We start from the raw sequence: 27117 nt of genomic DNA on the forward strand, positions 1-27117 counted from the left end.
CTCTGGTTTTCGACTCTTCCGGCAATGGGAACAGTTTCTCTCTATCTACTGTCCAGATCCTTCAAGATTTTGAACACTTCTATCAAATCTCCTCTCAACTTTCTCGGCTCTAAGAAAAATAACCCCAGCTTCTCCAGTCTATCCATGTAACTGAAGTCCCTCATCACTGGAACCATTCTTGTAAATCTTTTCTGCACCCTCTCTAAGACCTTCACATCCTTCCTAAAGTGCGGTGCCCCGAATTGGGCACAATACTACAGTTGAGGCCGAACCAGTGTTTTATAAAGGTTCATCATAACTTCCTTGCTTTTGTACTCTATGCCTCTATTTATGAAGCCCAGGATCCTGTATGCTATTTTAACCGTTTTCTTAACCTGCCCTGCCACCTTCAACGATTTGTGCACATATACCCCCAGGTGTCTCTGCTCATGCACTCACTTTAGCTTTGTACCCTTTAGTTTATAACGCCTCTCTTCGTTCTTCCTAACACTTTGCACTTTTCTGCATTAAATTTCATCTGCCACGAGTCCGTCCATTTCAGCAGCCTACGTCTTCAAGTCTATCACTCTCCTCCTCACTGTTCACTATACTTCCAAGTTTTGTGTCATCTTCAAATTTTGAAATTGTGCCCTGTACACCCATGACCAAGTCATTAATATATATCAAAAAAAGCAGTGGTCCTAGAACCAGCCCCTGGGGAACACCATTGAATACCTTCCTCCAGTCAGAAAAACAACCACTCACCACTACTTTGTTTCCTGTCACTTAGCCAATTTCGTGTCCATGCTTCCACTATCTCTTTTATTCCATGGGCTTCAACTTTACTGGCAAGCCTATTATGTGGCACTTCATCATGCGCCTTTTGGAAGTCCATGTACACCACGTCAACCACATTGCCCTCGTCAACCCTGTTTCCTCATCAAAAAACTCAATCAAGTTAGTAAAACACGATTTGTTTTTAACAAATCCGTGCTAGATTTCCTTAATTAATCCACACTTGTCCAAGTGACTGTTAATTTAGTCCCAGATTATTGTTTGTAAAAGCTTCCCCACTACCGAGGTTAAACTGACCAGTCTGTAGTTGCTGGGTTTATCCTTTCACCCTTTTTTGAACAAGGGTGTAACATTTACAATTCTACAGTCCTCTGGCACTAACCCCCGTATCGAAGGAGGATTGGAAGATTATGGCCAGTACCTCCGCAATTTCCACCTTACCTCCCTTGGCATCGTAGGATGCATCCCATCCAGTCCTGGTGACTTATCTACTTTAAGTACAGCCAGCCTTTCTAGTATCTCCTCTGTATTAATTTTTATCCAGTATCTCAACTACCTCATCTTTCACTATAACTGCTGCCAAAGTACTCATTTAGTACCTCAGCTATGCCCTCCATCTCCATGTGTAAGTCTCCATTTTGGTCCCCCATTGGCCCTACGCCTCCTCTTACTACCCATTTATTATTTATATGCCGATGGAAGACTTTTGGATTTCTTTTTATGTCAGCTGCCAATCGATTCTCATACTCTCTCTTTGTCCCTCATTTCCTTTTTCACTTACCCTCTGAACTTTCTATATTCAACCTGGTTATCATTTGTATTCTCAACCTAACATCAGTCATACACCCCCTTTTTTTGCTTCATCGTACTCGATAACTCTTTTGTCATCCAGGAAGCTCTGACTTTGTTTGCCCTACCTTTCCCCCTCGTGGGAATGTACCCAAAGCATCTCCTCTTTAAAAAGGCAGCCCATTGTTTGATTAAAGTTTTGCCTGCCAATCTTTGATTCCAATTTACCCAGGCCCAATCTATTCTCAACCCACTGAAATTGGCCTTCAGCCAATTAAGTGTTTTTACTCCAGGTTGCTCCCTGTCCTTTTACATAGCTATTCTAAACCTTATGATACAATCACTGTTCCCTAAATGTTCCCCTACTGACACCTGCTCCATTTGATCCACCTCATTCCCAGAATCAGAAATTATCTCCTTACTCGTTGGGCCAGAAACCTACTGATCAAGAAAGTTCTCCTGAACAACTTCATAAATTCTTCCCCCTCTCTGCCATTTACACTGTTACAATCCCAGTTTATATTAAGATGGTTGAAGTCCCCCATTATCACTAATCTATAGTTCTTGCACCTCTGTAATTTCCCTGAAAATTTGCTCCTTTATATCCTTCCCACTAGTTGGTGGCCTATAGAATACACCTAGTAATGTAATGGCACCTCTATTCTTAACTCTAAACAAATACATTCTGTCCTTAACCCTTCCAGGACATCCTCTCTCCAGCACTATTATTCTCAATCAATAATGCCATCCCACCTCCTTTCTTTCCTTCCCTATCTTTCCTGAACACCTTATATTCAGGAAAATTTAGTACCCAATCCTGTCTTTTTTTGAGCCAGGTTATCACCGCATCATATTTCCATCTGTCTATTTGCACCTGACGTTGACCAACCTTATTTACCATGCTTTGTGCATTTACACATATGCACTGTAAACCTATTTTAGACCTTCTTGTATTCTCTTAGTATGGTATTAGGTGGGGTCAGACTATTTCTTACTTGGGTCTTACCCCACCTAATACCATACTATTTCTTACTCTAGTGTTATCTCTCCCAATCTTTTGCACACCTTCCTCTTTTCTAATGCTACATCCTGGTACCCATCCCCTGCCAAATTAGTTTAAACCCTCCCCAACAGCACGAGCAAACCCCCATCCTCCCCCATTGAGGACATTGGTCCCAGCTCTGTTGAGGTGCAACCCGTCCAGCCTGAACAGGTCCCAACCTCCCCCAGAACCAGTCCCAATGTCCCAGGAATCTAAAGCCCTCCCTCCTGCAACATCTCTCCAGCCACCACATTCATTTGCTCCATCCTCCTATTTTATACTCACTAGCTCGTGGCACCGGAAGCAATCTGGAGACCACTACCTTCAAGGTCCTGCTTTTTAATCTCTTTCCTAGCTCCCCAAAGTCTGCTTGCAGGACCTCATCCCTCTTTCTATCTATGTCGTTGATACTGATATGGACCATGACCTCTGGTTATTCACCTTCCACACACTACCCCTCCTCCCCCCAATGTTCTGCAGCCACTCGGTGACGTCATTGGCCCTGGTTCCATCCTGGAATCACGTCTGCGGCCGCGGAAACGCATCTGTTCCCCTAAGTATCGAATCTCTGATCACTATTGTTTTCCCAATCTTCCTCCGCCCCCACCCAACCCCCCCGTACAGCTGAGCTGCCAATGGTATTGTGGACTTGGCTCTGGCTGTACGCCCAAGAACCATTGACCTCACCAGTATTCAGCAATGAATACTGGGTAGAGTGAGATGCACCCAGGAGACTCCTGCACTACCTATCTGGTCTTCCTTGTCTGTCTGATGGTCTCCCATTCCCTCTCTGCCTGCACTCTTATGCTGCAGGGTGACCACCTCCTGAAACGATGTGCGTGTATTACAGCTTAAGATCTTGAAAATAAATGCAAACCGGTCCCAGTTCTCAGGTAGTGGCAGGTTAACGTGGTAATAATAAAATTAACATGGGAGAGATGGATCTCTCTTTTTATTATAACTGCTAAATGTTTCCTTTTGTAGCGTTGTCAGTGTATAGCATTATAGTGCTCATTAACATGGATCATCATGACACAAACATTTCACTGCTATGAAGAATGGTTTATTATCAACTTCCATGGAAAAATTAAATAGGAATTCAAAATTATACTATGATGTGCAAAACAATTTATCAAATACTTTCATCCTAACAAAATTTACACATATCATTCATTATAAGGCAAAATAAATTACACCTTTGAAACTGGCCAAAAATGGAAGAAAACTGATTATGGTCAGCTTTATATATTTGCAAAAAGTGAAATATACACCAAATTGAAAGCTGGAGTGCGCACAGAAATACAATAGTACAAAAATGGCACGGTCCAGCTGGAAATAAAAAGCTGCATGGTTCATATTTCTCACGTAAACACAGTTTGTTACAAGCAAAACAATAAATGAGCCACTGAAGAAAAGAAACAGCATCTGCAGGCTAGCAACAAGTGCTTAGACAATTCAGCACAGGACACTACTTATGCACAGAATACAGTAATAGTCAAGGAATTACATTTTTCTGCATTTGTGAAAATCTAGTGTAAGCATTCTATAGTATGACTTTTAAACCAACTGATCATTTCAGGTATCTACTTCTCACTCCAGTTCTTCCAGATTGCTTGGCAAAATTGTAATCAGTCAACTATTAAAATGGCAAAGTCCCCATCAAATTTAAATGATGAACATACAAGAGACCCTGTTTCTTTAGCAACATACATTAAAATATGCTCAGTTGCTGCTGCAATAGACTCGTGATACTAATATCAATATTAACTTCTCATGTGAAGCAGCTGACAATTTTTTTTTCATAAAAGTCACTGCTTACTTTGAGCATTCTGTCAAATCAGGACCAAGCCTAAAAGGCTACTATTTTTTTTTAATCTGACAGGAAAGCATCTAAACGTTTGCTGCACATAAAATCAAAAAGGAACCAAGGCTTGAACAATAAACCTCCACTATTGTGTCACTATTTAAAATTATACCCTGACTGCAAGTACAAGATGGAAAAGATAAAAGGCAACACCATCCAGCACTTAAATGCAACACCCACCACATAATGGCTTCTTGTATTAGTATACTCATGCCTCACAGATTCCCACAGTACACACTACATAAAAGGTAACATTGGTAAGCGCAGAACACAGGCTACACACTGGGGAGAGGTGGTTGGTGGAGTGGGGAAATTCACATACATATAGTTGCTGTACACATGTAAAAGGTTAGACACTGATAATTGTTGCCTTCCATGCCACCAAAATAACTTGCTCCTACTCTCAAGTACCAGCTCCTATGCCATGGTAAGTAGACAAACTTACCTTGATACAGCCTATATAGGAATTGACAGAGACATGCATAATCCATAGAGTACACAGATACCATATATATGTTCATATTTTCTATGTTGTGTACTATAGGTAGTCTCATACTCTCATCTATTCAGTTACTATGTCCTAGAAACTGGTATGTGAAGATGCACAATTACTGCAAGAACCTTTGGAAGTTCGGTTAAATCAACTGATTCGTGAGGCAGACTGCTTTAAAAAATATAGGTGCAAAGCTAAGAGCATGTCATTTGATCTTTGGCTTCAGTATTCAGGTGGGCTGATCTGCTGTAATGATGACAAATTTCAGAAGAACCAAGCATTTTAAATAATTACCACAGTAACAAGTATTAGTGCATGTACAAATTATCATCCCAACTATCACAGAACTTTGCTGCTGATGTTTACACAATATATTAATACCGCTAATCATGACGTGCATCCTGAGACATTTGTAACCAAGTATGATGTTTGCATGTTTCTCCTGCACAAAAATCCAATGCAATTTTAATTTTTGTGTTGACAATGAATACAGAAGGCATTTTAATGTGCTTTGTGCAGTTCAGCAGCTTTACAGATAGCATATTAAATTCCTGAAGTTCACTAACACAAATGTTAAGCATTAGTAAGAACTTGTGTGCTTATGCCCATAAAAGTAGAGGAAGTATTTCCATAGCATAATTAAAAAAAAGAAACTTTTACAAGACCAATATTAATTTTTATTATTTCCCCAGATATGATACTTTGGAACAGTGTGATAGCTCTAGTATTACAACACTACATTTTCATGTGAGGTTGTCCAAAGTGTCACTCAGGCAAACTCTTCCCAAATGAGAGAGTTCTGTGATCTTAGGCACAAGAAATGAGTAGAGAAGCCATGTTGTGCAATATAGCAAGCTACCAGTTAAGCAAATATAGCAGAAGCAATGACTATGGAAAACTTAATGGACCAAAGTGTGGGCCCTCCCAACTGAAGAAAGGCAGAGTGTGAGGGGACAAACCTAAGCATGCTAGTAGGAGAAAAACTTAAAAGAAAGCACATTTTAAGCATACACAATGAAAAATAATTCCTCGTGCAGTGTTTTGTTAGTTAAACTGTGGCATTTCAAAGTATATGATATGATATATATTTGTGCATCACTATTTCTAGTTGGAATGTGCCTGCTTTGCTCTCTTATAGAATTGACTTGCTGGATAAGTCATGTTTGTTTGAATTAATTATATTTTAAATTAGAAAACTGCTTGGAAGTTTTAGAATTGTTGTATCATTGAAGTAATGTGGATGGATTTCATTTCTCAAAATTAAAGTCTGCTCACCATCATAAAGGGTTACAAAAGCCTTAAGCATGCATAGTACTGATGTGACAAAAGAAATACCACAACTTGACCCCAAAACAGCTAGTCACCTATTACATAAGTGTACAAGAAAGCAGGTAAAGATTTGATATGGGGAAAGTGACTAATTTCTTCCTCTCAGAATATTTTGACCAATATTTAAACCACCACTGAGTTAAATATTGACTGTCCATGTCATAACATTACAATATAAAAAAAGCAAGAAACTAAATGCAACAACTTGCTAAATATGCAGCTATTGTTCAATCATTAAGTTTGTGCTGAAACCTGGCATGCAAAAATACAACCTGTGCAACTAGTACGTTCTTCAGTGCATGATATATAGTATTCAAATGGCAGAGCTTGGCCTAAAACTGAAATGTTCTCAGTTTCAATCATATTCTACCTTGCCTCTATGGTGAATGTATGTTGCTAAAGTGTTATGCAGCCCAAGTAAAATAATCTTTTTTGCTAACTTCCATTTTTTCAATAAGCTATTTTGTGCAATATATCAGTCACTTACAACATTATTCTATACAGCTTTTTCACAACCACCCTCACGTAGCAACTATGACAATGCACACTGGTCAAATAATGGCCAAAACAAAACATATTTCTTTCAAAGCATAGTGACTGTATCTTCCATATTTGGCTCAACCATGGTATATTGAGTATTGCACTCAGAGTCAGAGTCAATACTGTCCGCGTCTGAAGACATCGGGGATGGTTTAGAGACTTGGTGTGCATACTCCTTCAGTAACTGTGATGATGATTTTGGCAAATCCTTTGAGGAGACCACGATATTAGCAGTCCTTTCTTTCATGCGCATGGCTGAAGCAGAACTTGGCGAGATTTGACTAGCAGTCAAGGCATCCAGAGATCCATCGGGATCTATGATTGTATTGATTACTGTGAAATAACAGATATATTAGTGTATCCACACCATTTGCAAGATAGAACATTTGTTTCTGGAGAAAGTCAATTACGTGTGCGTTATACATAACATAACGATGATCTGTGCATCAGGTTGACTATGTGTAAGACAGCTTTTGAACTAATTAAATAACCTCTCTCCATGAATGACAATTGATGGAATTAAAAATCAGTTAACATAGCAAACCATCAATTACATCAAGAGCGTCAATTAATTTTACCAACCGTCTAATTGTTTCTGAACTCTTCTCAAGTCTTTAAAAATAGAAGATATTTCCTAGAATAGAAAAAGTCAAGTTAACAATCAGAACATTTTTTGATACAAAAAGGGAAATCGAAATGATATTTTTAAATTGAGATTAGGATATCAAAGATATATTTTGGGGGGGGGGGGGGGGGGGGATTACTTATTGTAATCTACATTCCAATTGTATAGGTTACAAGGCTGGGTCAGTTTTGTTTCTGACATATGCAAGCTCTTACAATACTTATTCGAGACACAGTGGTGATTTATGGATAAATACGGAAGTTTAATGCATTGAACAATTAAAAATAATCCTAAACAAAGTGTGCTTCTGATTTTTTTAAAAATTACATTAAAATAGCTCTAATCAACCAAGAGGAAATGATAACAGTAGTAGAAGTCAAGAGGAATATTACAAGTTCAGATAGAAAGAAAGGATATACTAAACAAACTTGAGGACAAAACCCTGGGTCCAGATGGATTGTACCCATGGACACTCAAGGAAACTAGGGAGGAGAGAGTAGAGGGATTAGTATCCTATATGGAGCATAAACACTGCATATACTAGTTGTGCTAAATGGACTGTTTGTGTTGTAGATTTTACATAATTCTATATAACAACCATGTCTGTATAATGGACAATGATAAAACAGTTCAAATATTTTTCCTAACTATACTCATTTCAGTAATATGTAGAAAATAATGTCCTGACCATTATGACTTTACAAGAGTAAAATAAATAATGTGATATTATCCTAATGGGATGCGGAGTCTACTCAAACCAATTATTAACAGAGGAAACATTTAATCTTACAAACATAGTTCATTATAAACTAGTCTTTTCATAATCTCAGCAAATAAATAATTGTGTTTAAATTAACTTGCATAGCTTACTCACCTCTTTTCCTGTAAAGTTTCCTACCATATTTAGCTATTTTTGCCATTCCTTTATACATATATTTATATTCTACTGTATAAAAAATTTTAAATGGCCACTTCTGTCTCAGTTTTTTTTTTGAAAACAGGCAACAATGGCCCTGAAATTCCAGCCTCCCAGGGTCCATACGAAGTTTCTACGGACCTGGGAAGGCATCGGAAAAGCTGGTTTTCAGCACACAATGTGCATGCGCTGAAAACCAGCATTTCCGAGCTGTCAAGCTGGAGCTTTGCAGAGCCTCTGCATCTCGGGAGTGAGGACATTTGCATGGGCAGATTTACCCATATCTTGCCCAGCAAAAGTCCTCAAAATTCTTGCGCCTGATAAAAGCAGGCGCATAGCCTATTTTTATTGGCGTTGAGTTTAAAAACATACAAAAATGTAATTAAATTAAATTTAAAAAACACATTTATTTTTAACCATCATTTTAAAATCATTTTAAAAACTCGGAAAAAAAATTTCAGGTATTTATTAATTAAAATTAATTGAAATTAAAGTTATGTGAGGTGTGTTTTTTTATTATGTGTTTAGTGTCTTTGTTTTTTTTCTCATTAATAGCAATGAGAACTCGTAGATAGAGAGTTCTCATTGCTAGTAATGAGAAAGCTGCGGACTACAGTACCTGATTGGCTGAGCAATCACACGTGACTACATCTTCTGCGTTGGAACCTGGAAGACGGGAGCGTGCTTCGCAGCGCGGGAACAGGTCTCCCCACCGGAATCGTAGGCTCCTCCAGGATCACCATGTACTTTCGTAGAAATGCTTCAGGTCGAAGGCAATTGCCCGTGGGAAGCCTCCGACCGGAATTTCAGGGCCAATGTTTATTAGGGAGCAATTGCCCATTAATCACTGATTTTTTTTAATACTGATTTTAATTAACGTATCATAGGCAGTCCCTCAAATCGAGGATGACTTGCTTCCATGTCAAAAAGTTCACAGGCGTTTCAATGAAGGACCTAAAATTCCAAGTCCTGAACTAAATCTTGAAGGGTGAAAGATGCCTGTGCATGGATTTTTTTTAACGTGTGGTGGCCATTGCACACCAGCCACCACACAGGCTTGACAGAGCTAGGTCTTGGTCCAGTGGGCAAGGATTAACCAAGGCGACTGGAGACCAACTCTGTTGTACGGACCTAGTGCGCACACATATCGCAATGTGGGCTGGCCCGTGCTGCCCTTGGGCTCTCGTCTCTTCTGGGCTCCGAACTCGCGCCTCTCCTGGGCCCCGATCACATCCCTCTGCAATCTCTCGTCACTCCTTCGCCCCGACCATCCTTCAATGATAATTTGTTGATTAAAGCAGCACTCAACTGAATCCTACAGAATAGAAATGTCACAGGTTTGATCACCATTCTATGCTTAGTTAGCTGATCCTTGTAGGAAGGAGTCAAAACTTTCAGAAGAGCAGGAAGGCACAGACAGGAATAAAAGAGAACAAATGCAGTATTAGAAAATGAGGCTGGAACCCAGAATATGAAGAGGCTAGCGACACTGACATGAACCAAAATCTTGCTTCAGCTATTCTTCTAAAGCAGTGTAGAAGTATAAAACGGACATGAGCAAAGGTGAAAACAGAAAGTGACATTTTTATAAGATTACCTTATTTGATGTTTTTAGAATTGGCACTTCATTTTCAGAATTTATTTTGGCCTCAATTTCTTCCCAGTTTCTGTCCTTGTTTTGGAACAGAATTCTAAAAGCAAACAACAGATACATTTTACAAGAGGCATTAATAGTATCAATATATAGGAATTAAAACTTTACAAAATCAACATCTGCACATACCAGTACTAAAAATGGTCCCATTGTAAAATATTGTACAAGCGCAGGTGCAAAGAAACTCAACAAGTTGGCGCAACAGTAGTATAAAACTGGAGTTTTAGACGAGGCTAGCTTCCATTGATTTCAATGGAAAAGAAAATTGAGTGGGCGTATTGGCCATTTTATGCTACCACTGAAGTCAAATTTCAGCACCCCCCCCGCCCCAATTCCTATCCTTATTGAGATCAATCACCCAAGTGGCAAGAGGGGAGGAGGGGGTGGGGAAGAGAAGAAAAGGACCAGCTTCAGTCTGGTCTATGGAGGGCCAAAAACTGGTGAGGAAAGGATCATATTCTGCTTCACTCAGTTGTTTCTCCCAACACTGACAGTTCATGGAAATGATTGAGATTTGGAAAAGAAAACAGGAAAACATGTAAAATAAGTATAAGAGATTGCAATAACTCCAATTGAGAGAGTCACCTTTAAATCCGCATCAGTGAGGGATCATAGTACAATTTCTGCTCGTAAATGTGTCAATTACTGAACTACCCATACAGCACACCATACAGATTCTTCTTACAATACGTAAGCTTCAGGAAATAAACTTCAGGAACTGTCACATTGTAACTTTGTAAGGGAATAACTATGAAAAATAACAAAGACTGCCTATTGTTAATGGCTTGTAGAAGTCAGAACGACTCTCTCTCGTCGCCATTTTCTATTACAAGTGAGAAATACAGAAAAAGAAATCTACACTAAAGAATCATACAGACAGCAGGGTGATGACTGCTTCATCCAATCTAACCTCAATACTGCCTACAAGATTATGCAACAGTATCATGCTTTGTCATCGCATTGTGAAGAAGTTTGGAGTATAATTATCTACAACTTCATTAAACAAATTAATACTTTAATATTCATAATCATAAATCATTAAAACTGTCACTAATTTACTCACTTTATTTTTGCTGCAGTTTGCTCCATATTTTCTCGTATAAACTGTGACAGCTGGGATACCGAGTTCCACATCAAGTTATCTAGTATGACCTAAAATGTGACACATGCTCAGTATGTGTTCTTGCCTTAAACTAAAACATTCAGTATCAATCACATAATTGAAAGAGAAAATATTGCAGTTATCAAGAACTATAGGTTAGTTTTAGTTTGCATGGGGTTTTATATATTCAGAATAGATTCTTAAAATGCCCTGTGTAACTTTCAAGATAAAATGCCCTGTGTAGCTTTCAAGATATCTAACAAAGATATTATAATGACAGAATCAAAACGTAAAGTTAATATCTGCAACTGAATGCATGAGGGCTAGTTCAAGATAATACACTGAACATACTGCACCCTACAGATTTAGATTCCATGCCTTCTCTATGGGGGTATGGGCTGGAGGAACTATGGCCAATAGGACAAATTATTGCCTACATTTTGGTCTCGTTTCCACATTCAAGAAAGCAGTCCAAGAAGCTACGTACCACATGATGCGCCTCACAATCTCTACAGAACTCAGGCCTATGTCTGCTGGGCCTCATTACTGAAGAGCAATTAAATGCAGGATGCAATATGCATTCTTTCCAATACAAACATCTGGGTGAAACATATGCCAATGATAGTGGGTCAAGAATGAAGTCCACCTGGAACTCAAAGGATACCAGGAAGTGTGCAATCCACACAACTGGAGCACAACGGAATGACAAATTATTGATCTCCTTCTCACCACCCCTAAATGAGCAGCAACCCTACACTGCATGTCCTCCTGACTCAACCAAACCTCTGGGATTCATCAAATTATCTAGATACCCTAAAAATATTCAGTTCCCAGTGAGTATGCAACCATACCAAAAATCCTAAATGTGTTCACCTGTATGTAATATATCAGAATAGACTTAAATAACCTCCTTAATAATTAAAACATCAAATGTCAAAAAATCTCTATGGTTGAAGAATTAATTCAAAATCTGTAAAAATAAAAAATTTCATTGGAAAATAGTCAACTTCTATTTTTTTTTTTAAATGCAGTAATTTTGTGGCAGTACAATTGTGCTCTAGTCACAAAATGAGGTTTTGCTTGTAAGCCCTTCTAATCTACATTCTGCACTAGCACTAAGCACATGATCATTTTCTAGAACAGAGGATTAATTTTTATCAATTTATTTGTCCCCAACACTTCTCAGAGAATACAACATTTAGCTGCAGTTCCATGGTGCATAGATGGTGTTAACTTATAGTTTGAAGATATATAGATTATTTTAATCTCAGATAAGAAGGGTGAAAAACAAATTAATAATTTCAGACTTGCTTTACGCTTGAAGGATATTTTAACATTTGGGAATACCAAAGTTGAACAGAATTAAAATGTATTCAATTAAATTTGAACAATTGAAAAGGTATGGTATTCATGTGGAAGTTCTACATAATTTCCCTTGCTTAAGTGAAATGAGGGACTTAAAACAAATATGCAAATTTCTAATACTAAACAGAAATGTAGAATTAAGACTGTGACAACCCAGAGAGCATTTCTTAAATAATCAGACATTCAGCAAATAAATTAAACATCAATGTTTTTCATGTTGGCGTAGAAATCCTCCAACATTAACTAATGATTAGAAGTGTGATTTAATACTTGCGCTATTAGCATTTGGTGCACTTCCAATAAAGTTACCTCATCAGAATGTAATCACACTGTCTGTGCTCTTGATTACACAATTTTCTGCCATGCAAAAAAAAAATCACATTCAGGTAGGACCTGATCATGACTATAGTCATGTCATGATGTAAATTCGAGACTGCTAGGCCCTAATTAGCTGGAATAAAATAGTAATTGAAGTCAGTTCCCAGCCAACGGTCAGCTTGTTGTATTTGGATCCTATCTCCAAAATGGATGATGGGGCTCCCAGACGACTCAAAACAAAAAATTATGGCCCAGGTTTTGCTGAAACAATAATGGCATCTGGCTAGCAAGTAGCAAGGAAGAGAAACCCTATGAATTGTGAATCGCCACAGGTCGATTTGCACTACTTCACTGTTAGCTTCGTGAAAACAGCATCTCGGCTTAGCCTCCATGTGATTTTCATGAAGTCGTTGCATTTGCACATTAATTGCCCATTAAACTTGCCACAGAAAGTTAAGTGTAGTAATTAACAGCGTAAGTACCCTTTTAACAACATGATAATTGTTAATGACTGACAATCAACATCTCTTGCCCAGAAAGTAAACAATACTGAGTGTGGAGTCTCATTCCTTTAAGTTGTGGATTGTTTGAGTCCCCTATCTCACTCTTAATCTTTCTTTCCCTCTCTTTCTATACCTGATTTGACATTGAATTCACCCACTAACTCATCCTCCTTCTCAGTCCTTCCTCTGATTATTTCTCAATCCTTTAATCTCATTGGTTAAGGAGATACTTAGTTGGTCCTGTTGTTTGCCAAGGTCCCAGATTCCCCACTGCCCTCACCACACCGTTATCAGCTCACACGGTGAGCAAATTTGTGGGCAATATTTTTTAAAACCTGCAACTATAAGTCTGATTAATGGAGTACGCCACGAGATGGCCCGCAAAATCTGGGCCAAGTAGTTTTCTAAAGGTTTGTTTTGACAAGGTTTAGAATAGATAGTATAAAGATATTAGACAGAAATAAAGTAGTTAAAATAAATAGGAGAATGGGGACAGAAAAGATGTATGAAAAACACTAATTCAAAATGGTATGTTAAGTGTGCATTTTTGTAGAAGGGCGTTATTGCAATAATAAAGTTACTTCTGACATTGAGTAGTTTTCATTTCTGTGACCTATGTTAAAATCCACCCCAGATTTTTGGAATTGAAGTATACTCTATCTGCTGGCTGTAAAGGTCTCAAGTGATGAGAGTCTGGATAACCTCAATCCAGCTCATGGTGACCAAGATCCATAACAGCAAACTATCACAAATTTGGTATTAATTGCCACTTGGTGGCCACCAGATGGTCAGTGTGGGAAATAGTAAACTGGAGTTAGAGATGCTGTTCTGAGATTGGGGCTGAGTCAAATAGCCAGAGCAAAGTATTCAGTGTGCATCTAACCAAGGTACAATGCAATGCAAGGTATTCCATTTCTCTGTACTAGCATCCCCCACCTGCTGAGCGCAAAACTTCACAAAAAACCCAGACTTTTAAAAATTTTAATTGTATGTTACGTGTTCACTTGTGTAGTCTGGGATTAGTATTGTATTAATAAAGCTACTCCCAACTTATAAGCAGCTTTATGATTGTGATATTCATGTTCGTTTTAGAATCACAGTGTAAGATCGATTTTATAAATAGCTCATGGACCTTTCAATATGCGCTGAATCCCATAACTTGTATGAGATAATAAAGGGTGAATGAGGGCAGTGCAGTTGCTGTGGTGTATGGGACTTTCAAAAGATGTTTCGTAAAGTATCACACAATAGCCTTGTTAGCAAAATTAAAGCCCATGGGATAAAGGGGCAGTAGCAGCATGGATGAAAAATTGGCAAAGGGATAGAAAACAGAGTTATGGTGAATTGCTGTTTTTTTGGATTGGAATGAGTTATACAATGGTTTTCACCAAGGTTCAGTAGTAGGGCCACTACTGTTTTTGATATACATTAATGACTTCGATTTGGGGATATAGGGCACAATTTCAAAATTTGCAGAGGTTATGAAACTTGGAAGTGTAGTAAACAGTGAGGAAGATAGTAATAGATTTCAAGAAGACATAGACAGGCTGATGGAATAGGCAGACACAAGGCAGATGAAAACAGAAAAGTGTGAGGAGATACATTTTGGTAGGAAGAATGAAGATAGACAATACAAGCTAAATGGTACAATTTTTAAAGAGGGTGCAAGAACAGAGCGACCCGTGTGTGTCTGTGCACAAATCTTTGAAGGTGGCAGGACAGATTAATAAATATGTTAATAAAGCATATGGGATCCTGGGCTTTATAAATAGAGGCATAGAGTACAAAAGCCAGGCAGTTATGCTAAACCTATATAAAACACTGGTTTGGCACCAGCTCTAGTGTTGTGTCCAATTCTGGGCGCCACACTTGAAGGACCTGAAGGCTTAGAAGAGGATACAGAAGAGATTAACTAGAATTGATTCCAGGGTTGCGGGATTACAGTTCTGTGGATAGACTGGAGAAAATGGAGTTGTTCTTCAAGAAGGCTGAGGAGATTTGATAGAGGTTTTAAAATCATGAAGGGTTTAGATAGAGTAAATAAAGATAAACTGTTTCCAATGGCTGAAGGGTCAACAACCAGTGGGCACAGATTTAAAGTGATTGGCAAAAGAACCTTCACAATAAGAGGAAAAGCTTTTTTATGCAACAAGTAGTTAGGATTTAGAATTCACTGCCTGAGAGGGTGGTGCAAACAGATTTAATAGTAGTTTTCCAAAGGGAATTGAATAAATATTTGAAAGAAAAAACTGAAAGGATATGGGGAAAGAGCTGGGGAGTGGGACTAACTGAATTGCTCTTCAAAAGAGCCAGTGCAGACTCGATGGGCTGAATGGCCTCCTTCTGTGCTGTACTATTCTATGATTCTTGGATGCAATTTTACACAAAGTAAATCAATGTCCTCTGTATATTTGAATCAGGTCTGTACACACTAGCATATATAACTAGGAACTAATTCTAAACTTATCTAGCATAGTCATTATTTAATTCCATTTGTTTCAATAAAATAGATTGCTGATATAGGTTGTACTGATAACATTTACAAAATATTTAAGGCTTCATGTAATGTAGATTTTATTATGACACATTCGCTTGTAATGTTAGCTTTACAGTGCCTTACAAATTAGTCCATCGCTATAGTAGTTAATATAAAATGAGGCACCCACACTTCTGAGAAACAAAGATAACTCATGGCATTTCTCAAATATAAAGAAAACATAGACAACCTCTTCTCTGTTCCAGCTTCTTCTTTTTGAATCTGGATCTTTGCTATCATTCATATTTTGATCCAAATCTTTCTTAATTCCTGAAGATTCTGGGGGAACCTTCTGAAAGTTCAGACTTGCTTCAGGAATGTGCTGCACCAACTAAAAAAATGTGTAAACTACATTTAAAATCTTAGTTTAACGATGTGCGTTTAAGTGCGCAAACATATATGAAATCACATGTCCTAAAATGAAAGATGGAAACGAAATGAAGCACCTGTGATTTATGGGATGTCCGTGACGATGATTTTGGAATCTGGGTTTAAAAAAAATGAAACAACAGATATCATATTATTTGATTAGAACTTCTATCAAAGTTTAGCAGTAAAGAGACTCGAAAGGACCAAATTGTCTAAAAATTTGATGCATTTGTGAAAAACATTTACTGACAATGTTCCCTCTAATTAATTTTTTTTGGGTGCGCAGCCCATTCGGTTTCACGCATGCACAAAACTTAATGGCACTGTCAAATAGCTGCACGGCCGCACAGCTTGGAGGGAATGTTGCTGACAGACTATAAAGTAATTTTAACTCTTCATATTGGAAAAGGTTCAACAGTAAAGCAAGTAAGACAAACATCTTGTAAATATAAGTCCCTATGTGGTTTTTCCACATTCAGGAATTATATAAAAGTCAGCCCCTCCCCCCCACACTAAAAATTCTTTAATGTTGCCAAATTACCTGCAAAAGTTTCATTTTAATGAGCAAAGTTGATCAAAATGGTTCTGATGCAGATTTGTTTCGTGGTATGCAGTCTCAACTCAAACTTCATTGTTTTCAATGCAGAAAAAAAAACAGGAGTTCCATAGCTTCTACTTGCAATATCTGTATTTCCCAGTGAATAAATTTAAACAGTCTATATTGAGTATAACTAAAAATTAAATCTAATTAATTAAATACATTAGAGATGGCAGGGCAGACGATGTGTCACTGTTGCAACATGTGGAAGCTGGTGGACGCCATTGGCGACCTCATCTGCAGCAAGTGTTTCCAGCTCGAGGAACTTCGGCTCTGTGTTGATGAACTGAAGTCTGAGCTGTGGACACTACATCAGGGAGGGGGAGAGTTACCTGGACACCGTAATCCAGGAGCTAGTCACACCAATTAAGAGTAATTAATTGAAATTCAATTCGTGGTCAGGACTGGAGGGTGTGACTAAGAGTGAAGTAGATATGTGGAATCAAATGGAGTGATGGAGGAGCCTCAGCCCTTGCTTTTGTCCAACAGGTTCGAGGCTCTTACATTGTGGACGAGAGCAGGGACTGCAGGGAGGATGAGCAAACGGACCACAGCATCGTGGTACAGGGGCCATTCAAGTGGAGGGAGTAAATAGAAATGTTGTAGTGATAGGGGACAGTATCATTAGGGGGATAGATAAGCTTCTCTGCAGCCAAGAGCGTGAGTCCCGAAGGCTGCGTTGCCTGCCCGGTACCAGGGTTAAGGACGTATCCTCAGGGCTGGAGAGGAACTTGGAATGGAGGGAGAAGATCCAGTTGTCGTGGTCCATGTGGGTACCAACGACATAGATAGGACAAGAAAGAGGTTCTGCTGAGAGAGTATGAGCAGCTAGGGGCCAAATTAAAAAGCAGAACCATAAAGGTAATAATCTCTGGATTACTACCTGAGCCACGAGCACATTTGCATAGGGCACATAAGATGAGAGTTAAACATATAGCTCAAGGACTGGTGTGGGAGAAATGGGTTTTGGTTCGTGGGACACTAGCACCAGTACTGGGGTAAGGGAGCTGTTCCGTTCGGACAGGTTCTACTTAGACCTTGCTGGGACGAGGGTCCTGGCGAATCGAATAACTAGGGTTGTAGAGGGCTTTAAACTAATTAGTGGGGGGGAGGGGTGGGGGGAGGATTCAGGTGAGCGAAAATTTAAAAAGTCAAACAACAAGAAGGCAATACAGCAGGGTAGCACTGAGGGAAATGAAAACCAGAGCATGCCAGGAGGGGACAGAATGTATAAACATAAAAGGTGAATCAGAAAGTGGGGCCAAAGCAGGAAAAAATGATTAAAAAAACTAATTTAAAAGCTCTTTATCCAAATGCACATTGCATTTGTAACAAAATAGATGAGTTGAAAGCCATTTGTATCTATTTGTGCTATGATCTGAAAGCCATTACAGAGACGTGGTTGCAAGGTGACCAGGCCTGGGAACTCAATATTCAGGGTTATTTGACAATTCAGTAAGACAGACAGACAGAAAGGAAAAGGAAGTGGGATAGCACTGTTAATAAAGGATGAGATCAGTGCGTTAGTGAGAAACGACATTGACTCAGAAGATCAAGATGTTGAATCAGTTTGGGTGGAGATAAGGAATAATAAGGGGCAAAAGTCGCTGGTGGGCATAGTCTATAGGCCCCCTAACAGTAGCTACACTGTTGGACAGGGTATAAATCAAGAAATAATGGAGGCTTGTAAAAAAAAAAGGAACGGCAATAATCATGAGTGATTTTAAAATTCATATTGATTGGAAAAGCAAATTGACCAGGGTAGCCTTGAGGATGAGTTCATTGAGTGTATCCGGGATAGTTTTCTTGAACAGTAGGTTGCAGAACCAACCAGGGAGCAGGCTCTCTTAGATCTGGTACTGTATAATGAGACAGGGTTAATAAACAATCTCCAAGTAAAGGATCCTCTAGGAATGAGTGACCATAACATGGTTGAATTTCAAATTCAGTTGGAGGGTGAGAAAGTTGGATCTCAAACCAGTGTCCTAAGCTTAAATAAAGGAGACTATAAAGGTATGAGGGCAGAGTTGGCTAAAGTGGACTTGGAAAATAGATTGAAGTATGGGGCAGTTGATGAGCGGTGGCAGACAATTTAAGGAGATATTTCATAACTCGCAACAAAAATATATCCCAATGAGAAAGAAAGACTGTAAGAGAAGGCATAACCATCCGTGGCTAACTAAGGAAATAAAGGATGGTACCAAATTGAAAACAAGGGCATACAATTGGCCAAGGCTAGTGGGAGGCCAGAGGATTGAGAAACTTTTAAAAGACTGCATAGAACGATTAAAAAAAAATGATAGAGAGGAAAGATAGATTATGAAAGTAAACTAGCACGAAATATAAAAACAGATAGTAAGAGTTTGTGCAAGTACATAAAAAGGAAAAGAGTGGCTAAAATAAATGTTGGTCCCCTAGAGGATGAAACTGGGGAATTAATAATGGAGACCAGGGAAATGGCAGGGACGTTGAACAAATGTTTTGTATCAGTCTTCATGGTAGAAAACATTAAAAACATCCCAACAGTGGATAATCAAGGGGCTATATAGGGAGGGAGGGAGGGAGGGAGGGAGGAACTTAATACAACCAATATTACTAATTAAGTAGTACTCAGTAAAATAATAGGACTAAAGGCGGATAAGTCCCCTGGATCTGATGGCTTACATCCTAGGGTCTTAAAAGTGGCTGCAGAGAGAATGGATGCATTGGTTGTAATCTACCAAAATTCCCTGGATTCTGGGGCGGTCCCACCAGATTGGAAAACCGCAAATGTAACGCCCTTAGTTAAAAAAGGAGGCCGACAAAAAGCAGGATACTATAGATTAGTTAGCCTAACATCTGTCGTTGGGAAAATGCTGGAATCCATTATTAAGAAAGCAGGACATTTGGAAAAGCATAATTCAATCAAGCAGAGTCAGCATGGTTTTATGAAAGGGAAATGATGTTTGACAAATTTGCTGGAGTTCTTTGAGGATGTAACGACTAGGGTGGATAAGGGGGAACCAGTGGGATCTGGTGCATTTGGATTTCCAGAAGGCATTTGATAAGATGCCACATAAAAGGGTACTGCTCAAGATAAAAGTTCACGGGGTTGGGGGTAATAAATTAGCATGGATAGAGGATTGACTAACTAACAGAAAACAGAGAGTCGGGATAAATGGATCATGTTCCGGTTGACAAACAATGACTAGTGGGGTACCGTAGGGATCGGTGCTGGGTCCTCAACTATTTACAATCTATATTAATGACTTGGATGAAGGGACCGAGTGTAATGTAGCCAAGTTTGCTGATGATACAAATATGGGTGGGGGAAAGCAAATTGTGAGGAGGACACAAAAAATCTACAAATGGATATAGACAGACTAAGTGAGTAGGCAAAAATTTGGCAGGTGACGTATAATGTGGGGAAATGTGAGGTTATCCACTTTGGCAGAAAAAAATAGAAAAGCAAATTATAATTTAAATGGAGAAAAATTGCAAAGTGCTGCAGTACAGAGGGACCTGGGAATCCTTATGCATGAAACACAAAAAGTGAGTCTGCAGGTACAGCAAGTAATCAGGAAGGCAAATGGAATGTTGGCCTTTATGGCAAGGGGGATAGAGTATAAAAGCAGAGAAGGCCTGCTACAACTGTACAGGGTATTGGTGAGGAGTATTACGTACAGTTTTTGTCTCCGTATTTAAGGAAGGATATACTTGCATTGGAGACTGTTCAGAGAAGGTTCACTAAGTTGATTCCGGAGATGAGGGGGTTGACTTATGAAGAAAAATTGAGTAGGTTGAGCCTATACTTATTGGAGTTCAGAAGAATGAGGGGTGATCTTATCGAAACGTATAAGATATTGGGCCCAAGTTTCCACAAGAAAAAAAACGGGCGCCCCTCCGAGCTGGGCTCCCGTTTTTCGCGCCTAAAAAAATCCTCGGTATTCTCCACCTACTTACAGGTCCTCTGGCCCTCGGCGCAGCCAGCACGAGCTGTGGGGGGGGGGGGGGCGGAGCCAGGTCCCGGCGCTGAAAACAGTGCCGGGACCTCTGCACATGTGTGCTACAGTCGGCACGCAAGTGCAGTAGCTCCAGGCGCCGAAGCACGCAGCCCCTAGCCCTGGCTGAATGGCCTCACTGGGGCTGCGTGAATGAGGCTCCTCCCACGGCCAGCTCTTGCTCCCCACCCCGACCAGACCCGACACCCGCTCCCCCCCCACCCAGACCCGACACACGCTCTCCCCCCCCCCCCCCCCCCCGCCCTCTGCCCTCCGCCGACCAGACCCGACACCCGCTCTCCCGCCCCCCCCCCCCCCTGCCCTCTGCCGACCAGACCCGACCCGACACCCGCTCCCACCCCCCCGCCCAGACCCGACACCCGCTCTCCCCCCCCCCCCCCGGACCAGACACCCGCTCCCGCCCCCCCGCCGCCGACCAGACCCGACCCGACCCCCACTCCCCATTCTCCCCCCCCCCCCCCGAGACCCGCTCCCCCCGACCCGACACCCGCTCCGACCCGAGACCCGCTCCCCCCGCCCCGAGACCCGCTCCCCCCCCGCCCCGACCCCCGCTCCCCCACCCCAAGACCCGCTCTCCCCACCCCCCCACGCCCCGACCCGAGACCTGAGACCCGCCCCGACCCGAGACCCGCTCCGCACCCCCCGACCCGACACCTGCTTCCCCCCCCCCACGCCCCGACCCGAGACCCGCCCCGCCCCGACACCCGCTCCCCCCCCCCCCCGACCCGCGCTCCTGTTTCCCGACCCCGCTCTCTCTCCTCCCCCCCCCCCGCTCTCTTTTCCCCACCCCCCCGCGCCCCTCTCTCCACCCTGGCCGCGCTCTCTCGTTCCCCCCCCCCCCCCCCCGCTCTCCACCCTGGCCCCGCTCTCTCTCCTCCCCCCCCCGCTCTCTCTTCCCTTCCCTCCCCCCCGCTCTCTCTCCCCCCCCACCCACTCTCTCTTCCCTTCCCTCCCCTCCCCCCGCTCTCTCTTCCCCCCCCACCCGCTCTCTCTTCCCTTCCCTCCCCTCCCCCCGCTCTCTCTCTCCCCCCTCTCTCTCTTCCCTTCCCTCCCCCCGCTCTCTCTCTCCCCCCCTCTCTCTCTCTCTCTCTCCCCCCCTTTCTCTCTCTCTCTCTCTCTTCCCCCCCCCTCTCCCCCTCCCTCCCTCTCTCTCCCCTCCTCCCCTCCCTCTCTCCCCTCCTCCCCTCCCTCTCTCCCCCCCTCTCTCTCTCTCTCCCTCCCTCCATCCCCCCCCCTCCCCCCTCTCCCCCTCCCTCCTCTCTCCTCTCTCTCCCCACCCCCCCTCTCCCTCTCCTCTCTCTCCCCCCCCTCTCCCTCTCCCCCCCTCCCAGCGACACGAACGGCTGCAGAATTCTCCCTGGCTGAAGCACTTTCACACAGGTAGGAAGATGGTTTATTTAATCTTTTCTTGGCTTATAAATGTTTATTCAGGTTGGATTTATTTGTATATTTGTAGAAGTATAAATAAGGATTTATTGTCGAATTTAATGAGTTCCCTTCCCCCCCACCTCGTTCTGGGCGCCTAATTTGTAACCTGCGCCTGATTTCTTAATGTGTAGAACAGGTTTTTTCAGTTCTATAAAAATCTTCTCTGGCGCCATTCTACTTTAGTTTGGAGTACATTTTCACTGTGGAAACTTTCAAATCAGGCGTCAGTGGCCGGACACGCCCCCTTTTGAAGAAAAAATTCTGTTCTAAACTAGAACTGTTCTACCTGACTAGAACTGCAGAAAAAAAAATGTGGAGAATTGCGATTTCATAAATAGTCCGTTCTCCACCAGTTGCTCCTAAAAATCAGGCGCGAATCATGTAGAAACTTGGGCCCAATGAGGGGGCTCGACAAGGTGGATGCAGAGAGTATATTTCCACTCATAGGGGAAACTAAAACTAGGGGACATATTCTCAGAATAAGGGGCCGCCCATTTAAAACTGAGATGAGGGGGAATTTCTTCTCACAGGGTGTTGTAAATCTATGGAATTCACTGCCCCAGAGAGCTGTGGAGGCTGGGTCATTGAATATATTTAAAGCAGAGAAAGACAGATTTTTGAGCGATAAGGGAATAAAGGGTTTTGGGGTGCGGGCAGGGAAGTGGAGATAAGTCCATGATCAGATTAGCCATGATCTTATTAAATGGCGGGGTAGGCTCGAGGGGTCAGGTGGCCTACTCCTGCTCCTATGTTCTTATAGTGCCACTCAAAAGTATCTGAGCGAGAAGTGCAACCGATACTTTAGCAGATGAAAATTAGTAAACAAGGCTTTGCATAATTTGGGTTTGATAAATTCTTGACAAATCTTTGACAATTTGTACTGGGTTTCTGAAAGCCGTGTGCAAATGCTTTTGTATTTATGCTTTTCGAATCATTTATTTTCTTCCTAGTTACAAATCTAGCGACTCTCCAAATTTAATCATACAATGGTGCAGTTTTAATGATTTAAATGACTTTTGTTGCTGTATATATCTTTGGTATACTTATCTGAATCTCTGCTAGAGCATATTGGAAATAGTTTAAAATTGTGATCTTACCTCTTCCCTGGCTGAAATTGTGGAACCAAGGGTAGATGTAGGTGGTAATGAACTAAAAGAATCTCCGTCTCCTGCCACATCATGAATCTCCCTCGCAAGGATTGCCAAATCTTTAGCTAAATCTTGGCTGAGTCTGAAATACAGAACAGTGGTGCTTAATGTTAACAAAAGTTTTTAAGTGGACACATGTAACATCTGGTTACAAATTTATTAAAGAAAAATAAATCACAATGAAATCAATACACTTTAATAATGTGCCAATACACACTTTAATAATGTGCCCAAATAATTCCTACATGATGCTCTTAATTTGTTAACTGTTCCTAATACCACAACCAATCGGGACTGGCACTTGATTAAATTAGATTCCGGGAGATTGATGGCCAACTCATGGAAAAAACAATGTTTACATTACTAAATCCAGCTTCATTTTTCCAGCGGCAAAAATCATAGAGACAGTTTTGTATAGTCTTACAATCCTGACACTAGTACAAGGGAGTTAGTGATCTGAACAGTGGGAGCTGGCTCACAACGTTGGTCTCCCAGAATCCAAACTAAGAAAGCCCCAGCATGAAAGCAACAACAGACTTACAGCCAGGACTTCACCCAAATGTTCTAAAATTCAAAATGCTCTCTCTCGGCACAGCCCAGCTTGGAAGTACAAAATCAAATTTGCAGTGCTGGGTTTTTTTTAAACTCGACATAATATGCTAACAACAACCGCTTACATTTCTATAGTGGCATTAAGATAGAAGCTGCTTCACATAAGAGCAAGGAAAAAAATGGGTATTTAGCCAAGGTACGAGGTATTAGGAAAGGAAAGGAGGTTGGTTTTAAGGAGGGTCTTTTAAAAAAAACGTGAGATAGGTGAAGAGGAGAGATTTAGGGAGGGAATTCTAGAGTGTAGGCCCTAGATGGCTTAAGGCACAGCTGCCAATGGCAGGATGAAAAGAAGCTGGATGCACAAAAGGTCAGAATTGGAGGAACATCTTGGAGTGTTGTAGGGCTGGAGGTTGTTAGAGCTGTGGAGGGGTGAGGCCTTCTCTCTCTTGTTATCATGTTACAATGTATGCAGCCAGGCTCACAGCCTGATGCAGCAGAGAATGCAGTACCTTCTTTGGTTTAGAGTTTCGAATCAATACCAAGAACATAGAAATGTTAAATTGAGCTGTTTCTGTGTCAGAACCTCTTGTTTCCTTTTTTTCATAAAACTATCAGTAATACTTTCTAAACTTTGAATAAGTGACATCACATTATGGCAAATTACATTTTCCTGCGGCTGTGATAACGATAAACCTGTAGTCATTAATTGAACTGCACTTTCAGCAATGTACTATATTAATTTCAGCAATCAGGTTATAATTGAAATGAGATTACAAGTTTTTTTTAAAAAGTCATTTAATGTATCTTTTTTTTTTTAAGTACAGAATTTATACCAATGTGACTGATAAGATTATTATTCCACACATTATGTAGCTAACCTTATTAATTGAACTATTTTCCTTATATGTTTAATTTTAAGACGGTCTAAATATTTAGCATTCACAAAACGTATCAGGCATTAGATTAACTGGCACTAATACTACTTTAATGGATATCTCTCACCAGAAAAAGATCCATGGAATAGAATTTATATCCCATTGGAGGGGCTGACCTTAACACAATATTGCTGCTTGCAATGAGATATTAACGGTCTTCTTAATGCAACCTCTCTATACAGACATAATGTTAATGGGGGTGGATTTGTCGTGGGAGATACCAAAAGACAGGAGATTCCACTGAGGTGAAAACCTGCGACAATTGACCTATGTAACAGATTTCACCGGTTATGAAGCTTGAATACCTGCTGGCTTTTAGCTTATCAAAATTATCACTGAATACACCGAATTCTTACTGTTAGTTTAAACATATATCTTTGGTTCTTAAATATTTATTATCCATGACCTACAATGCTGATTGAAATCATCTGAAATGCAGGAACATGTGTAGAGTTTTTAACAGCTCACTAACTGACATCAATGGGCAAGTCTCCAATGACAAAAGCCAGCAGACAACAGAACAAAGCTTAATCTCCACTGATGTCACAAACCAGAGGGCTGGGTAATAGAGATCATAGAAATTTACAGCACAGGAGGCCATTCGGCCCATTGGGTCTGTGCCGGCTGACAAAGAGCTATCCAGCCAAATCCCACGTTCCAGCTCTTGGTCCACAGGTTAGGGCAATTTAAGTGCATATACAAGTATTTTTTAAATGCTGAGGGTTTCTGCCTCGACCACCCTTTCAGGCAGTGAGTTCCAGACCCCCGGCACCTTCTGAGTGAAAAGAATTCTCTTCAAATCCCCTCTAAACCTTCTACCAATTACTTTAAATATGTGCCCCTGGTTATTGACCCCTCTGCTAAGGGAAATAGGTCCTTCCTATCCACTCTATCTAGGCCCCTCATAATTTTATCATAGGCGGTCCCTCGTATCAAGGATGACTTGCTTCCACGCCAAAAAGGGATGAGTTCACAGGTGTTTCAGTGAAGGACCTAATAATACAGATCCTGAACTATATGTTGAAGAGTGGAAGATACCTATGTGTGGATTTTTTTTTTTTTAAAAACGTGTGGTGGCCGTTGCACACCAGCCACCACACGGGCTTGACAGTTAGGTCTTGGTCCAGTGGCAATAATTAACCAAGACAATTGGAGACCTGCTCTGCTGCACGGACCTAGTGCGCACACATATTGCAGTGTGGGCTGGCCCATACTGCCCCTGGGCCCTTGCCTCTTCTGGGCCCCGATTACGTCGTTCCACGATCACTCCAATCAGCGACCTGGACCTTGGTGACGTCCAATCCAGTCACCCTGGTCACAGCCATCGCCCTCCTGAACCAGCTCACGCTGCTCCTTTGAAGGCTCCGACCTGCTAATGGTCCTTGCCACGCCGAGACCTGTGGAGAGAAATTAGGCGCGGCAGCCCCAACCTACAAGAACCATCACAGCAGGTCGGGGCCTTCAAAGGGCAGCGAGGAGCCTGACCCGGTGTAATTTTATACACCTCAATAAGGTTTCCCCTCAGCCTCCTCCGTTCCAAAGAAAACAACCCCAGCCTATCCAATCTTTCCTCATAGCTAAAATTCTCCAGTCCAGGCAAAATCCTCATAAATCTCCTCTGTACCCTCTATAGTGTAATCACATCGTTCCTCTAATTTGGTGATCAGAACTGCACGCAGTACTCTAGATGTGGCCTAACTAGTGGTTTAGATAGTTCAAGCATAACCTCCCTGCTCTTATATTCTATGCCTCGGCTAATAACGGCAAGTATCCTGAATACCTTCTTAACCTGTCTTGCTACCTTCAGGGATCTATGGACATGCACTCCAATGTTCCTCTACACTTCTCAGTGTCCTACCATTTATTGCGTATTCTCTTGCCTAGTTAGCCCTCCCCAAATGCATTACCTCACACTTCTCTGGATTGAATTCCATTTACCACTGTTCTACCGCTTGACCAGTCTATTGATATCTCCCTGCAGACTACAGATTTCTCTTCATCTTCAACCACACGGCCAATTTTTGTATCATCTGCAAACTCCTTAATCATACCACCTACATTCAAGTCTAAATCATTGATATATACCACAAAAGGCAAGGGACCTAGTACTGAGCCCTGCAGATTCCCACTGAAAACAGCCTTCCAGTCACAAAAACGCCCATCGACCATTACCCTTTACTTCCTGCCTTTGAGCCAATTTTAGTTCCAACTTGCTACTTTGCCTTGGGCTTTTACT

The 27117-nt window shown here is 41.2% G+C and overlaps 1 protein-coding gene across 8 annotated transcripts in view; it reads right to left on the reverse strand.

Annotated features, from left to right (window-relative positions):
- Positions 1–3721: 3721 nt before the first annotated feature.
- The window catches only part of LOC139263345 (centrosomal protein of 170 kDa protein B-like), a 113179-nt gene continuing 89783 nt past the window's right edge, over positions 3722–27117 (reverse strand). For 6 of the 8 annotated variants that reach the window (XM_070879264.1, XM_070879260.1, XM_070879258.1 and 3 more), the window contains 7 exons: positions 23344–23476; positions 16297–16335; positions 16041–16181; positions 11090–11178; positions 9970–10063; positions 7414–7465; positions 3722–7164 (listed from right to left, as the gene is read on the reverse strand). In XM_070879264.1, coding sequence (XP_070735365.1) covers positions 6875–7164; positions 7414–7465; positions 9970–10063; positions 11090–11178; positions 16041–16181; positions 16297–16335; positions 23344–23476 — 838 coding nt within the window. In that variant the 3' untranslated portion in view covers positions 3722–6874. Of the gene's footprint in view, positions 7165–7413; positions 7466–9969; positions 10064–11089; positions 11179–12802; positions 12851–16040; positions 16182–16296; positions 16336–23343; positions 23477–27117 lie in introns of those variants that run through there. The other 2 variants (XM_070879263.1, XM_070879265.1) reach the window with 2 other exon arrangements.

This window comes from Pristiophorus japonicus, chromosome 4 (genome assembly GCF_044704955.1).
Source record: "Pristiophorus japonicus isolate sPriJap1 chromosome 4, sPriJap1.hap1, whole genome shotgun sequence".
Taxonomy (NCBI): domain Eukaryota; kingdom Metazoa; phylum Chordata; class Chondrichthyes; family Pristiophoridae; genus Pristiophorus; species Pristiophorus japonicus.